The sequence below is a fragment of the Chrysochloris asiatica genome, unplaced genomic scaffold, assembly GCF_000296735.1.
Source record: "Chrysochloris asiatica unplaced genomic scaffold, ChrAsi1.0 scaffold00092, whole genome shotgun sequence".
Lineage (NCBI taxonomy): Eukaryota > Metazoa > Chordata > Mammalia > Afrosoricida > Chrysochloridae > Chrysochloris > Chrysochloris asiatica.
Genome location: NW_006408610.1, coordinates 11,892,561 through 11,906,214, shown reverse-complemented (window position 1 = coordinate 11,906,214; position 13,654 = coordinate 11,892,561). Strand labels below are relative to the sequence as shown.

Here is a 13,654-nt window from a genome sequence, read left to right as displayed (position 1 = left end):
TCTTTTCAAGTTTTTATCAACTTTGTGAGGTGCAGGAGGAAACCTTGGCTCGGGAGGCTCCCTGTCAGTTGTGCTCCGTCTGAACACACAACTCTCCTTCCTCCCTAGGACATCTTTCCTCTTCCCACTGCTGTAGTGGCTCCCCTTGCTTCCCACTATTCTCACACATTTCTCCCTTTCCAGGGAGGGCAGGCCCAACTTCTCAATCTGAGTCCATGGTCCTTACTCCCTTCACATTTCGGAGACCCCCAACAGTCACCATTTCCTCAAAATGGACCTGCAATAAATTTCTCCCTGGGCAGAGAGAGGTCAGCAGGGTAGGCTCCAGAGTTCAGCGCACCCGCTCCGACCCCTCCCTGACTAGGGACCCTTAGGGTCGTGTACGGGGCCAAGAGGTGGCTCCATGCGTCAAGGGCACTGAGGACATTCCGGCCCAAACTAATGATGGGTCGACTCCGGTACCAGAACCTTTCTTCACCAGGGCCTTGCTTTCCCGCCGGTCATCTTTGGGAGAGACACACCCCTCAACCGTCCCTCCCGCTCCCCGCCCAGGCGGCGTAGGTTGGCCTTCCTTCCCGCCTGGAGTTCCGGGCTGCTACTGCGGGAGCACACCGCATCATTTCGGGCCCCACGGACGTGGATCCCCCGAAGCCATCGACAGTGCCCAGTCCTTTCGAGCGTTGGTGGACGAGCCCCTGTGGGTTCCTTCCAGCCAGAGGGCGGAGAGAGGCGGAAGTTTTAGGCCTTAGCCCGGCAGGCTAGGTCCAGCGAGAGGCGCCCGTCATTCACCATCTGGGGCGCGCGCGGCCCTCTCGGGATCCCGCCGGCGACCCGTAGCTCGGGCACGCGCCTGTCGCAGCCCGCAGGAAGGAGGGGTCCGGCCTGAGGCCCGGGGCGGCGGCCGCTATGGAGATCCCCTCGGCCCAGGGCAGTCGCCTGGGGCCTTGGGGGCGGCCCTGACCGCCCACCTACCTGTCCAGGCTGGGTCGTGGACGTGCCCCCCGCGGCACTCGGCCACCTCTGCGTCTCCGCCCTCCCCAGGCTGCGCTGCTGCCTGGGCGCGGCGGCGGCGGCGACGGCCCCCTGTTGAATGGGCTTTGAGGGTCCGGGTTGGAAGCTCTGGCGAACGCGGCCTCCGGGGGCGCCAGGCAGCAGCAGCGGTGGCGACCAAACGGGTGTTGGAGTTGGCGGCGGCCATGGAGGGCCTGGCTGGCTATGTCTACAAGGCGGCCAGCGAGGGCAAGGTGTTAACTCTGGCCGCCTTGCTACTTAACCGGTCTGAAAGCGACATCCGCTATCTGCTGGGCTACGTCAGTCAGCAGGGAGGGCAGCGCTCCACGCCCCTCATCATCGCAGCCCGCAATGGGCACGCCAAGGTGGTGCGCTTGCTGTTAGAACATTATCGGGTGCAGACCCAGCAGACTGGTACCGTCCGCTTCGACGGGTAGGTACAGCCCGACTCCAGCCTGCTCTCCGACGCGCACGGCACCCACCCCTTCTCGGGCTCTCCTTCCTCACCCTCTCTTGATGGAGGCGCTCCCTTGCCCGGTTTGGTACCTCCTCTTTCCCCAACTAATGCCCACTTCATCGTCCGGGGCGGATGCTCCATCCCATGCTTTGCTGCCCATTTCTGGACCCCTCCCCTTTTCCCTCTGTGGGTAGCTAGCCATGCCCTCTGTCTTGATGTCTAATAGATACTCTTTTTCTTTACTAGATAGGCTGTGAACCAGTATGGAGGAGGTGTTTCCAGGTTTTACCTTTATCAGTACTGGGCTTGTAACCGAGACCAGCAGCTGGACCTCTGATGAATTATTTGGCCACCCAGTTCCCCTTCCCCACTTCAAGTGAGTGGTACCATCAAGCCTTCAGGCAGGTTGCTGTGGCCCTAGTGTGAACATAAGCCCCAAGAACCAGCAGCAGCTCCCGCTGCCGTTTTAAGAGATTGTCTCGCTGCCACGCATCCCAAGACATGATTCCGACTCTTCTTTATTACTCAGGGTCAATATGTTGTTGGGTCTGATGAAGGAGCTGATGCCATTGTTAAATTACATGGCACACTGTGAGATTGTGGGGAAACTTGCTCATTTACGGTCAGAGAAGTAGGGAGTTACAAAAATTCATATTACCATAGTTCAAATTTGCCCTTGGGTTTACTTTTGTATAATTTTTGGTATGATGTTGGGCACAGCGTTGTTTGACATTATCCCCTTTCTGTGCTGGAGGATTTTAAAGTTTTAGAGATCGCACCTTCTTAAAGGTTTTCATTGGTTCCATTTCCTTTTGTTAATTTGTGCCAGTCCGTAAGTTTTCTAGAAGCTGCTGTGTTTTGAAGTAGATGAGGTCCATGCTTAAATGTGTCGCTTTGGTTACTGAAAACTGACTAGCTAAAATCTGCCTAGAAGCATTTCTTTTTTAAGATGACTGGGCAATGTTGAATTTTGGGTTAAATAATAAAAGCTTTTTCTTTTGTTTATTTTAGATGAAAAGTATTTTAGAATATTACATGTTAATGAAATGATACCCACGGGTGGTGGCCAATCTCACGTACTACTTTTGTAGACACTAAGAAGATGGTCTTTCATGTTGACCAAAGACGGCTACCTGATTCATGCGTGTTTTCTCTTAATTGGTTTCTGTGACTCTGCATTTCCACAGTCTGACCTCCTCCACACTCCTGGGGGATTGAAGCAGAATGACCCCTGTACTTCCAGCACCATCCCAGCTGTTACAGGCACCTGCCCCACTGAGAGGGGAATCTGCAGTAACAGCTGCTGGCACACTGCTGCTAGGAGCCTATGTGGATAAGGGAGAATAGTGGGGAGAGAAAGTTTTCTCCTGAATTTGCAAAGGCTTTACTTACTGCTCTGTTCCTCAACCATTGCTGATTTTGTTAATTGCCTTCGACTTGGTTCCAACCCATAGCGACCCTGAACAGGGGTTCCGAGGCTGTAAATCTTTGTGGGAGCAGAAAGCCTCATCTTTCTCCTGCGGAGGAGTTGGTAGCTTTGAACTGCTGACCTTGCAGTTTGCAGCCCAGAGCTCCTCAGCCATTAGAGAAAGGTATTTAGAGGTGACAGGTGAAAGAGTTTGAAATGATTAGAAATGCACTGTTGATCCCATGTTCTGTGTACTGGCTTTCTATGTACTGTGTGGGTACACATATGGACCATATAGTGACTTACTCTGCTCACTATTCTGCACTAGCTAGTGAAATGAAGCAAACATTTATTGAACACCTGCTGGGGGCCAGGCTTTCTGGTAGGGATTGGGTTTGCAGAGATGAATAATGTCCTGTTCCCACTCTGGAGGAGAACACAATCTAGTGGGCAAGAGAGTCAAAGATATATAAATGAGTAATTGCAGCTGCCAAACCATTTAGGATTATAGGAATATGTGGACTACTGAGGGAGCACAGGGATGGGGGAAGTGCTCAGCCTAGCCTGGGGCAATCAGGGAAGGCTTCACCCAAGAGATGGATTTGAGGTGGGTCTTGAAAGATAATAAGAAGTAAAGAAAAAAAATTTAGCATCGAGGTGCAGGTGTAAGTGTTTCAAGTGTGGTTACTGGAACAGATTCATGTCCGGGTAATTAAGAAATTGTGGGTGACTGGAAAGGTGGAGGCCAGGTTTTGATGATCCTTGTGTGAAAGTATCAAGTGATTGCAATTGGGAATGTTCCCATCAGTTCTGATTTTGTGTGAGCTTTCTTGAATCTCAGTTTAGTTCATGGACTATTATAATTGTGCATTTATTAGCATTTGTTTTATTTAATACCTTCCATGGGCCTAGAGCGTGCCACAGTCTATGGAAGTTACAAAAGAAATGTAAAGCTTCTACTTTTAAGGACTTTACTAATTAATAAAAGGGAAGAATTGAAGTTCATGGTCAACGTCTGCACACTCACATCACCCACAGCACCCTGTGAGATTATTTTGTGGTTTATCCCAGTCATTTTGGCATTTCAGTGCCAGAAAAACAGATTGTTTGCAAATGTGATGTGTTCATTTTGCATCCATTCTATACATTGAGGAAATGTCACCCACCCTGAGTGAGTTGCTGACAGTCTGAGCTTACTCATCCTTTGTTGTTGTTAAGTGCCATGGACTCTGTTCCAACTCATAGTGACCCTGTAGAAGGGTTCTGAGGAGCGCCTGGTGAGATTGAACTACTGACCTTACTGTTCAAATCAACTTTGTGGTCCAGTGCTTATCCGGTAGTGCTGCACGGGAACTCCTCACTCATCCTTTGGGGCTGGCTCTTGATCCCATAGATTCCTTTTGGCATGAGAGACTGATGGCCAGGTGGAGACTAGCAAGGTCTCTGTGGACTGTTGTGTTATGTGTGTCCAATTTTTTAGTCACTTTGCATGTCAACTTTACAGTTTTTTTACACCATTTACCACTTATCCTATTGTTGACTTAGGATTTTTCTTTAAATGATCACTTCTTATTCTATGTGTAATTATGATTTGATGTGCTACATTTGTGTGTGTGAATGCGTGTGCTTGCATGAGAGAGACATGAAGATAAAAATTAAAAAAAATTAAAAGTCTGTATTCTGCCTAAAGCCTCTATAATGCTTTAGGAAACTAAAGTGGATTATATATATATATATATACACACACACACACACACATCACATATACATATATATACATATATATATGTTAAGGAGCTCTGGTAGTGTAGTGGTTATAAATCGGGCTGCGAACCGCAACGTCAGCAGTTCGAAACTACCAGCTGCTCCGCGGGAGAAAGATGAGGCCTTCTGCTCCCATAAAGATTTACACCCTTGGAAACCCTGTTCAGGGTGGCTATGAGTCAGAACCGACTCCACGACACTTAACAACACAGCATATATATGTTACTGTTGTTAGTGCTGTCAAGCCGGTTCCCATTCATATCAACCCTGTATATGGTTTCCAAGGAGCACCTTGTGACTTTGAACTGCTGATCTGGTGGTTTGTCAGTCCAGTGCTGATCCTACAACACCACACCAGCAATCATAGATATATATTTATATATATATTCACTTATTTTGTTGTTATTGAGAATATACACAGCAAAACATACACCAATTCAGCAGTTTCTGTGTGAATCCTAAAGTGGATTTTTATACAAGGGGAAGTGACCACCCAACCAGATGAAACCCCATGCTGATATTTGAATCCTGTTCACATTTTTTTAGAAGTATCAGGAGTTGATTTTATATATGGTTTAACAGCCAAAATTAATATGGTTGAATGGACAAGAAGAAAAATGACATGAATGGGAATGAAAGAGGACTCATTAGTTGGAGAATGGGAAACTGCTAAGAATGCTGTAGAAAGGGAACATTATAAAGGGCAAGTATCCTTTGACCGTGGGGTACTGTGCTGGCCTGAGTCCTGAGGATCTAACTGCTCTGTGCCTGTTTGTGGGGAACTTGTGACCTAAATGAGGTTTGCTGACATGGCTATGGAGAACAAGATCTCATACTTTTAAAATCAGTGCTGGTATTAATTCCTTTAGTACATATCTAGGTGGGGAAAAGGAATAAGGACCATGCCATCGTTTTGCTCAATGACAGCATTTGGAAAATCACCGGAAGTGTGTATTTCAAGGAACTATATTGGAGTCCAGTTCCTGGTGTGGCACTGTGGGTTAATTACTTGGGACTGTAAAGTTGGTTTGAACCACAAGGTTGGCGGTCCAAGCTCGCCAGCTGTTCCTCAGAAACCCTGTACCAGGTTGTCATGGGTTGGAACCGGCTCAGCAGCACTAAACAACAACAACAAAAACATACTGGAGTCCTGGTGTGGTGCTGTAAGTTAATGCGCTGGACTACAAAGTTGTTTTGAACCACAAGGTTGGCGGTTCAAGTTCATTAGTCACTCCTAAGAAACCCTACACAGGATCGCTATGGGTTGGAATCCACTGATTGTACCTAACACCACCAGTATTTGATCAAATAAATGATTTTAAGTATTTTGATTAAATGACTTAAGTGCTGATCACTTGCCTTTAATTGATTTCTTACTCCCATTTGAAATGCTTGAACCAAGCTTTCCTATTTAAAATTGATTGAACCAGGAAGTAGAATACATTAGCTTTGTGATCAGAAATGTTCTCTTCTATCATGGAATGTTTTCACTGTCTGATGTATGCTTTTTGTTTGAAAAGGAGAGTATCAGATTATGGACCCTTGATTTTAACATGAAATACATAATAGAATGTTTGCATTGCAATTTTGGACTGAATCTAAAGAGATCAGTATTTTATAATGCTTCTCCCATGGTGGTGGTGGTGGTTGTGTGCTGTTGCATTGGTTCCAACTCATAGTGACCCTGTATAGGATTTCTGAGAATGTTAAATCTTTATGGTAGCAGAAAGCCTCATCTTTCTCTTAAGAAGCAGCTCTATATCACCAGAACTTCTTCTCCCATAGGAACTAAGTAACTGTCATATTTATTTTATTATAACTTTATTTTCTGTTAAATACTTTTGGTTTATTATTGTTATCTGCACTCAATTTTATGTACCTAGGAATGTCTGCGTTATTGGAGGAAGACTCATTAACAACCTGCGATATGCAGATGATACAACCTTGCTTGCTGAAAGTGAAGAGGACTTAAAATACTTACTGATGAAGATCAAAGAGTTCAGCCTTCGGTATGGATTGCATCTCAATGTAAAGAAACCAAAAGTCCTCACTGGACCAATAAACATTCTTATCAACAGAGAAAAGATTGAAGTTATCAAGGACTTCATTCTTCTTGAATCAACTATCAACACTCATGGAAGCAGCAGTCAAGAAATCAAATGACATATTGCATTAGGCAAATCGAAGAGCAAAGATGTCAGCTTGAGGACTAAGGTGCGCCTGACCCAAACCATGGTATTTTCAGTATCCTCATATGCATGCGGAAGCTGGCCAGTGAATAAGGAAGACCATAGAAGAATCGATGCTTTTGAGTTATGGTGTTGGAGGAGAATATTGGAAAGTGCCATGGGCTGCCGAAAGAACCAACAGATCTGTGTTGGAAGAAGTACAACCAGAGTGTTCCTTGGAGGCCAAGATGGACAAACTTCGTCTCTCATGCTTCGGAATATTGTCAGGAGGGACCAGTTGCTGCAGAAGGATATCATGTTTGGTAAGGTGGAGGGTCAGAGAAAAAGAGGAAGACCCACAGCGAGATGGATTGGCAAAGTGGCGGCATCGATAGGCTCAAGTGTGGCAACAATTGTGGGGTTGGCCCAGGACTGGGCAGTGTTTCGTTCTGTTGTGCATAGGGTTGCTATGAGTCAGTACTGACCTGATGGCCCCTAACTACTACAAAGGAATGTCCAAGATATTTGAATTATAATTTCCTTTAATTTGTTTAATATTTTTTATTTTGATGTAGGCATTCTGAATTTACTAAGACTAGTGTTTCTAAAACACTAGTAATTTATAAAGCATTCTGCAATACATTAAAAAAAAAGATTTTGTTGTTGTTGAGAATCTACTCAGCAAAACATACAGCAGTTCATGCATTTCTGTACGTACCATTTAGTGACATTGATTACAGTCAACTGTGTGTGTGCAGCCATTCGTACCCTTCTTTCCTGAGTCATCCTTCTCCCAGTAATATAAACTACTTAGGTTCTGGTCAGTTTGATCCCATACAGATAGTCCTTTAAAAAATATAATGCTCAAGGCAGATCTATTTTACTGGTTAAGCTTGGCTGTTGCTTTGTTTTATGAGGACCTCAGGGGTATTTTTGGTTTAAGAGTCAAAGATTATCTCAGCACAGTAGTTTTATGGGTACAGCCAACCTTCATGGCTCCAGGAAATTTGGATTCCACAAAAATTTGAAATTCTGTTTTGCATTTCCCCCATTTTGATGAGGATTCTTTGTAGGATCTTTGATCAAAATTTTTAGTATTGGAACCGGGTACCGTTCAGTTCTGGCTTCATAGCAGAAGAGGCAGCTGTTCAGGTAGTTACCATCACAATCCATCTCTTTCCTTCCTGACACTCCTTCTTCTGTTGCTGCAGGTGAATAGAGACTAATTGTTATGTCTTAGATGGCTGCTTACAGCTTTTAAGACCCAGGTATTAGCAGGTAGAACAGAAGCACTGCACAGACTATTAAGTCAGTTAACTGTGACCCGAGCCCTCCAAACCAAGAAACCAAATCTCAGTAGGTGTTTGGTTGTACTTAAGTAGCCTTGGAGTCCTGTGTAGTGCTATAAGATAGGCACTGGACTGCTAACCACAAGGTCAGTGGTTTAAACCTACCTGTCGCTCTACAGAAACCCTACATAGGGTTGCTATGTATTGGAAGGATGGTACTTAGCAACAAGCTGCCTTTGACAGCTACTCTTGTTTTTTGATAGGTGTAAATAAATCTGTCATACAAACTGCCAACTCAGCTTTTTACAGGTGATTAGCATATTGACAGCAGTCACAGTAATGGCTGTGCAGCCTTCCCCTTGATGTGCTCCTTCCCCCTCATGCTGCTTCTAGTAACCACTAATCAACTGGTCTCTGTACATTGGCCTTTTCTTGTCTTTTAATGTAAATGAGATCATACAATACTTATCCTTTTGTGATTGGCTTATTTCATTTAGCATAATGTCTTCGAACGATATAGCAATGTTGTATCATGTATCTTGATACATTTATCTTACTTGCTGAATAGTATTCCATTGTATCTGTGTATGTTGTTGTTGAGTTCTGACTGACATAACTCAGTATAGGGTTTCCGAGGAGCTCCTGGTGAGTTTGAGCCTTACAATCCCCTCCATGCAACAACAGTTATCCCACTTTCTGTGGTTCCTATTTGCATTACACTCACGTTCCCATCCCTTCTCAACTTTGTCCTTAGGAACATGTTGCCCTTTTGATTTTGAATGGTTGGCCATTCTACGATGAGCATACCTTGCTAGTGTTCTTGTCCTCCTCTATAAACCTATCTGCTGCTTGGCTGAAAATTGGACCATAAGGGTGTTCTTTTCTAGACCTGAAGGGTGGCCAAGGGCCGTAGTCCCATCCAGGTTCTTCCAGGCCAGTAAACCGGTTTTGGTTTTTTAAAAAATAACTCATCTTGAGTTTTGTTCCACATTTTCTCCCATTCTGTGTGGGACCTTGAGCATTTTTTCATGCGCTTGGTGACCATTTGAATGTTCTCTCTAGTGAAATGTCTATTCCAGTCCTTCATTTTTTTGATTGAGTTACTTGTCTTTTTGTTGAAGTTTATATATATATATATAATATTGTTGTTGCTACGTGCCTTCAAGTTGATTCTGACCCATAGCAACCCTGTAGAGGGTTTCCGAGGAGCTGCTGGTTCTTAGATTCTTATTGGATAAATGGGAGCATGGTGACTCCATATGATTAGCACTGGACTGCGCACCACAAATTGGCCGTTCAAGCTTACTAGCCACTCCATGGGAGAAAGATGAGGCTTTCTGTTCCAGCAAAGATTTAAAGCCTTGGAAACCCTATGCAGAATCACTGTGAGTCAGACCGATTTGATGGCACTTACAACAACAACAACAAAATTGAATATATGATTCTGAAGGTATTCTCCCAGTTGGTAGCTTGTCATTTAACTTTCTTTGGCAAAGTCTTTTTGATTAATAAAAGAAGTTCCATTTATTTAGGTATTTTTTTGTTGTTATGTACCCTTGAGTCAATTCTGACTCATAGCGACCCTTTATAGGGTTTCTAAGAAACAGCTGGTGGGTTTGAACCACCAGCCTTGTGGCTAGCAGTCCAGTGCTGCTCCTCCAGCGCCACACCAGTGCTCCCTGGGATGTGGTTTAGTGTCTGTTGTGAGACTGGGAGCTCTTTCATTTTCCTGCATGTAGGAATCTAGTTTTTCCAGCACCTTTTAGTAAAGAGGCTCTTCTTTCTGCACCGAATGGCCATTTCCTTGTTAAAAATCAGTTGACCATAGATGTGTGGGTTTATTTCTTGTCTCTCAATTCTGTTACCTTGGTCTGTTATGTATGGTTATACCAATACCAGGCTGTTTTGATTACGTAGTTGTAGGAGGGGGCTTCAAAAAGTTCATGGCAAATATTTCTAGGTATTTTGTTCTCTTAGATGCTATTGTATATGCAGTTGTTTGCCTACTGTCTTTCAGATTTCTTACTGTTAATATATAGAACAGATTTTTATTTGTTGATCTTGCACCTTGCAACTTTGCTAATTTCCTCTATTAACTCTAGAGGCTTTCTTGTAGACTCTGGGATTTTCTTTGTGTAGGATCATATCATCTGTAAATGGGGATAATATTACTTCTCTTCTTCCAGTCTGCCTATCTTTTATTTCTTTTTCTTGCCTCCGCCAGACTGCAAAGCCGTTTGAACTGCAAGGTTGGCAGTTCAAGCTCACCAGCTGCTCCTCGGAAACCCTATACAGGGTTGCTATGGGTCAGAATCGACTCAACGGCACTTAACAACAACAACAACAATAATAGGACTTCTAATACAATATTGCATAGTGGTGATGAGAGTGGACATTCTTCCCTTATAATAATACAATTTTTCATAAAATATTTAAAAAATTTAATTATCTCACTAAAAATAGGTAAACTTTTTTGAGGCTCCAATCACATCACTATATAGCTGAAGGAAAAATAGAAAAATATTAGCCTATAATTAAACTAGAGTCTTAGTGTGGCATTATGGGATAAAACAGGATTGCAAGGTACATTTGAATCACAAGGTCTGTGGTTCAAACTCATCCGCTGCTCCTTGGCAACCTTATATGTTGTTGTTAAGTACCGTGGAGTCGGTTCCGACTCATAGTGACCATGCACAGGGTTTCCGAGGCTGTAAATCTTTACGGGAGCAGAAAGCCTCATCTTTCTCCTGCAGAATGGCTGGTAGTTTCGAACTGCCGACCTTGAGGTTAGCAGCCCGAGTTGTAACCACTACGCTACCAGAGCGAACCCTATATAGGATCGCTGTAAGTTAGAACTAACTCCACGGCACTTAAAAACAACAAATAATTAAGTTGACCATTTAGTTTCCATTTTAAAAACCAGGTAAAGTACATATTTTCAGTTTAATTTTTTACTTTTTAGATTTTAAATTCTAGGGAGTTTGAGGTCAGAAAAATCTTTTGAACAATTTTAGTATTTTTTTCCATCTTTAAAATGGAACTGATACTTACTTATCTTGCAAGGTTATTGTGAGAGTGAGGTAAAGATAACCTAGGTAGCATTGGAGTTGAATTTTGGATCGTTTGTCGTCGTTCAGTGCTGCATAGTGACCTGTATAGCATTTCTGAGGAGCAGCTGGTGAATTTGAACTGTCAACCCTTGCGATTTAAATTGACCTTGCGGTTCAGTGCTTATCCTACACTTGGACTCCTTAGATAGTTTAGATTCATGTTAATTGACCTATGATAATTTTATATTTTTGGAAAATAGTGCAAGAAGACATGGTAACTAATTAAGTGTAACTTTGTCTGGAGTCCTGGTGTGGTGCTGTGGGCTAATGCGTCAGATTGCAAAATTGTTTGAACTGCAGGGTCGGTGGTTCAAGCTCACCAGCTGCTCCTTGGAAACCCTATACAGGGTTGCTATGGGTCGGAATCAACTGGATGGAACGTAACAGTAACAACATGTACTATGTATTGTTTTCTTGATAGATTACAGTAATGATTAGTTAGAGAAAATGATCTTGAAAATGAAACAAATGTTTGAGCAGTAATTTGTACTGTTTCCTTATGTTTGATATACAGCTTGTGGTTTTCAAAACAATTTCTAATTTCATGTAAACCTCTTAATTATAGATCTGTATAATAATAGTTCCTAGGAACCTCACAGGGTTATTGTTGTTGTTAAGTACCATTGAGTCACTTCTGACTCATAGTGACCCTGCACAGGGTTTCTGAGGACCGGTTAGTGGGTTTGAACTCCCAACCTTGGAGGAGGGGGGTTATTGTGAGGGCCAAATGAGATACTGATTATTAAACACTTAATACAATGCTTACACATTGGAAATACTTGATAATAACAACTCTAATTTAAGTGTTTTTCTTTAGAAAGATTTATACCTCTTTTAAAATTATATTTGTAGCTGAAGAAAAAAAATACATAGTACATAGTTATACTTACATAATGAGTTACCATGTCTTTTTGCACTATTTTTCGAAAATATAAAATTATCATAGGTCAATTACATGAGCCTGTAACATACCTAGTAAAATGCATAACTAAAGTATGCATTTTACTTGATGAGCTTTTATATATATTTATGTCCATGTAAAGATCATTGATACATTGTGGTTATGCTGTGGGCTGCTAAGCACAAGGAAAGCAGTTCGAATGTGTCAGCACTGCATAGGAGAAAGATTTACTGCCTCAGAAACCCTACACAGGGTCGTTATGAGTCAGAACCAACTCCACAGAGCCCTCTACCCTCCCCCCCCCCCCCACACACACATATCCCCATGTAGTGTCACCTCTTATGAGCCCTGATGTGGTGCTGTAGCACTAGGCAAATCTGCTGCAAAAAAAACCTTTAAGTGAGTAGAGATTGGGATCTTAAAAACTTATGAGTGGCCATCTAAGGTGCTACGATGGGTCTCTCTCCCTGTCCAGAGGAAAGAAAAGTGATGAAAATTGAAGATGCTTGGAATCAATTAGTCCACTGGACCAATGGAACACCTCAACATCAGTATGAACAATGCTGAGACCACAGAACTAGAGGGTGCCTGGCTATCACTACCAGCTGCTCTGAAAGGGATATTAGAAGGCCTTGGATAGAATGGGAGAAAATGTGGAACAAAACTCAAAATCATAATGAAGATCATCTTCCAGCAAGATGGTGAACCAAGCAGATGTACTACAAGGACCCTCTACAACAAGGGTAGGGAACGTCCACCCCGCACTGTGTAAGGCCTCGAAATCATTTGGTCTGGCCCTGCCAAGGCAACTACAGACAGGACTTGAAATTCACCAAATCTAGGAGCTTTTTTCATAACAATATAAATATATATTAAATGATATTATAAATATCCAAATGGCCCTTGGCAGCAAAAAAGATTGCCCAGCCCTGCTCTACAACAAAGATACAAAAGACCAAATAAAATGGACACAGGTGTCATTGAGTTGGTTCCTACTCATAGTGACCCTGTAGGATTTCTGCTGACCTTGAGGTTGAGCAGCCCAATGCTTATCCTATAGCCCCACCCTAGGACTCTGAGGACTCTCTTGTTAAGTGCCATCGAGTCAGATCCCACCCATAGCGACCATGTATAGAGTTTCCAAGGAGCAACTGGTGAGCTTGAACTGCCAAACCTTGTAGATCAAACAGCTTTTCAGTCTGGCGCATTAACCCACAGCGCCACACCAGGACTCCATTGTAGGTGTATGTTTATCTTAGTTGTTGTTAAATGCTGTTGAGTTGAGATTGACTCATAGTGATCCTGTATGGGTTTCTGAGGAGAATGCTGGTGAGTTTGAACCACTGACCTTGCAGTTCAAACTGACCTTGCGGTCTATGCTTATCCTACAGCGCCACTCCAGGACAATATATATTAAACAGTTTTCCAGAAATGGTTGAACTGAATTATGTTGTTGTTGTTAAGTGCCGTCGAGTCGATTCTGACCCATAGTGACCCTGTATAGGGTTTCTGAGGAGCAGCTGGTTAGCTTGAACCACCGACCTTG

At 43.3% G+C, this 13,654-nt stretch overlaps 1 protein-coding gene across 1 annotated transcript in view; it reads left to right on the top strand.

Annotated features, from left to right (window-relative positions):
• The first annotated feature begins 594 nt into the window (after nucleotides 1-594).
• The window catches only part of FEM1B (fem-1 homolog b (C. elegans)), a 17,591-nt gene continuing 4,531 nt past the window's right edge, over nucleotides 595-13,654 (top strand). Inside the window, exon 1 of the mRNA XM_006866555.1 lies at nucleotides 595-1,444. Coding sequence (XP_006866617.1) covers nucleotides 1,197-1,444 — 248 coding nt within the window. The 5' untranslated portion in view covers nucleotides 595-1,196. The remainder of the gene's footprint in view (nucleotides 1,445-13,654) is intronic.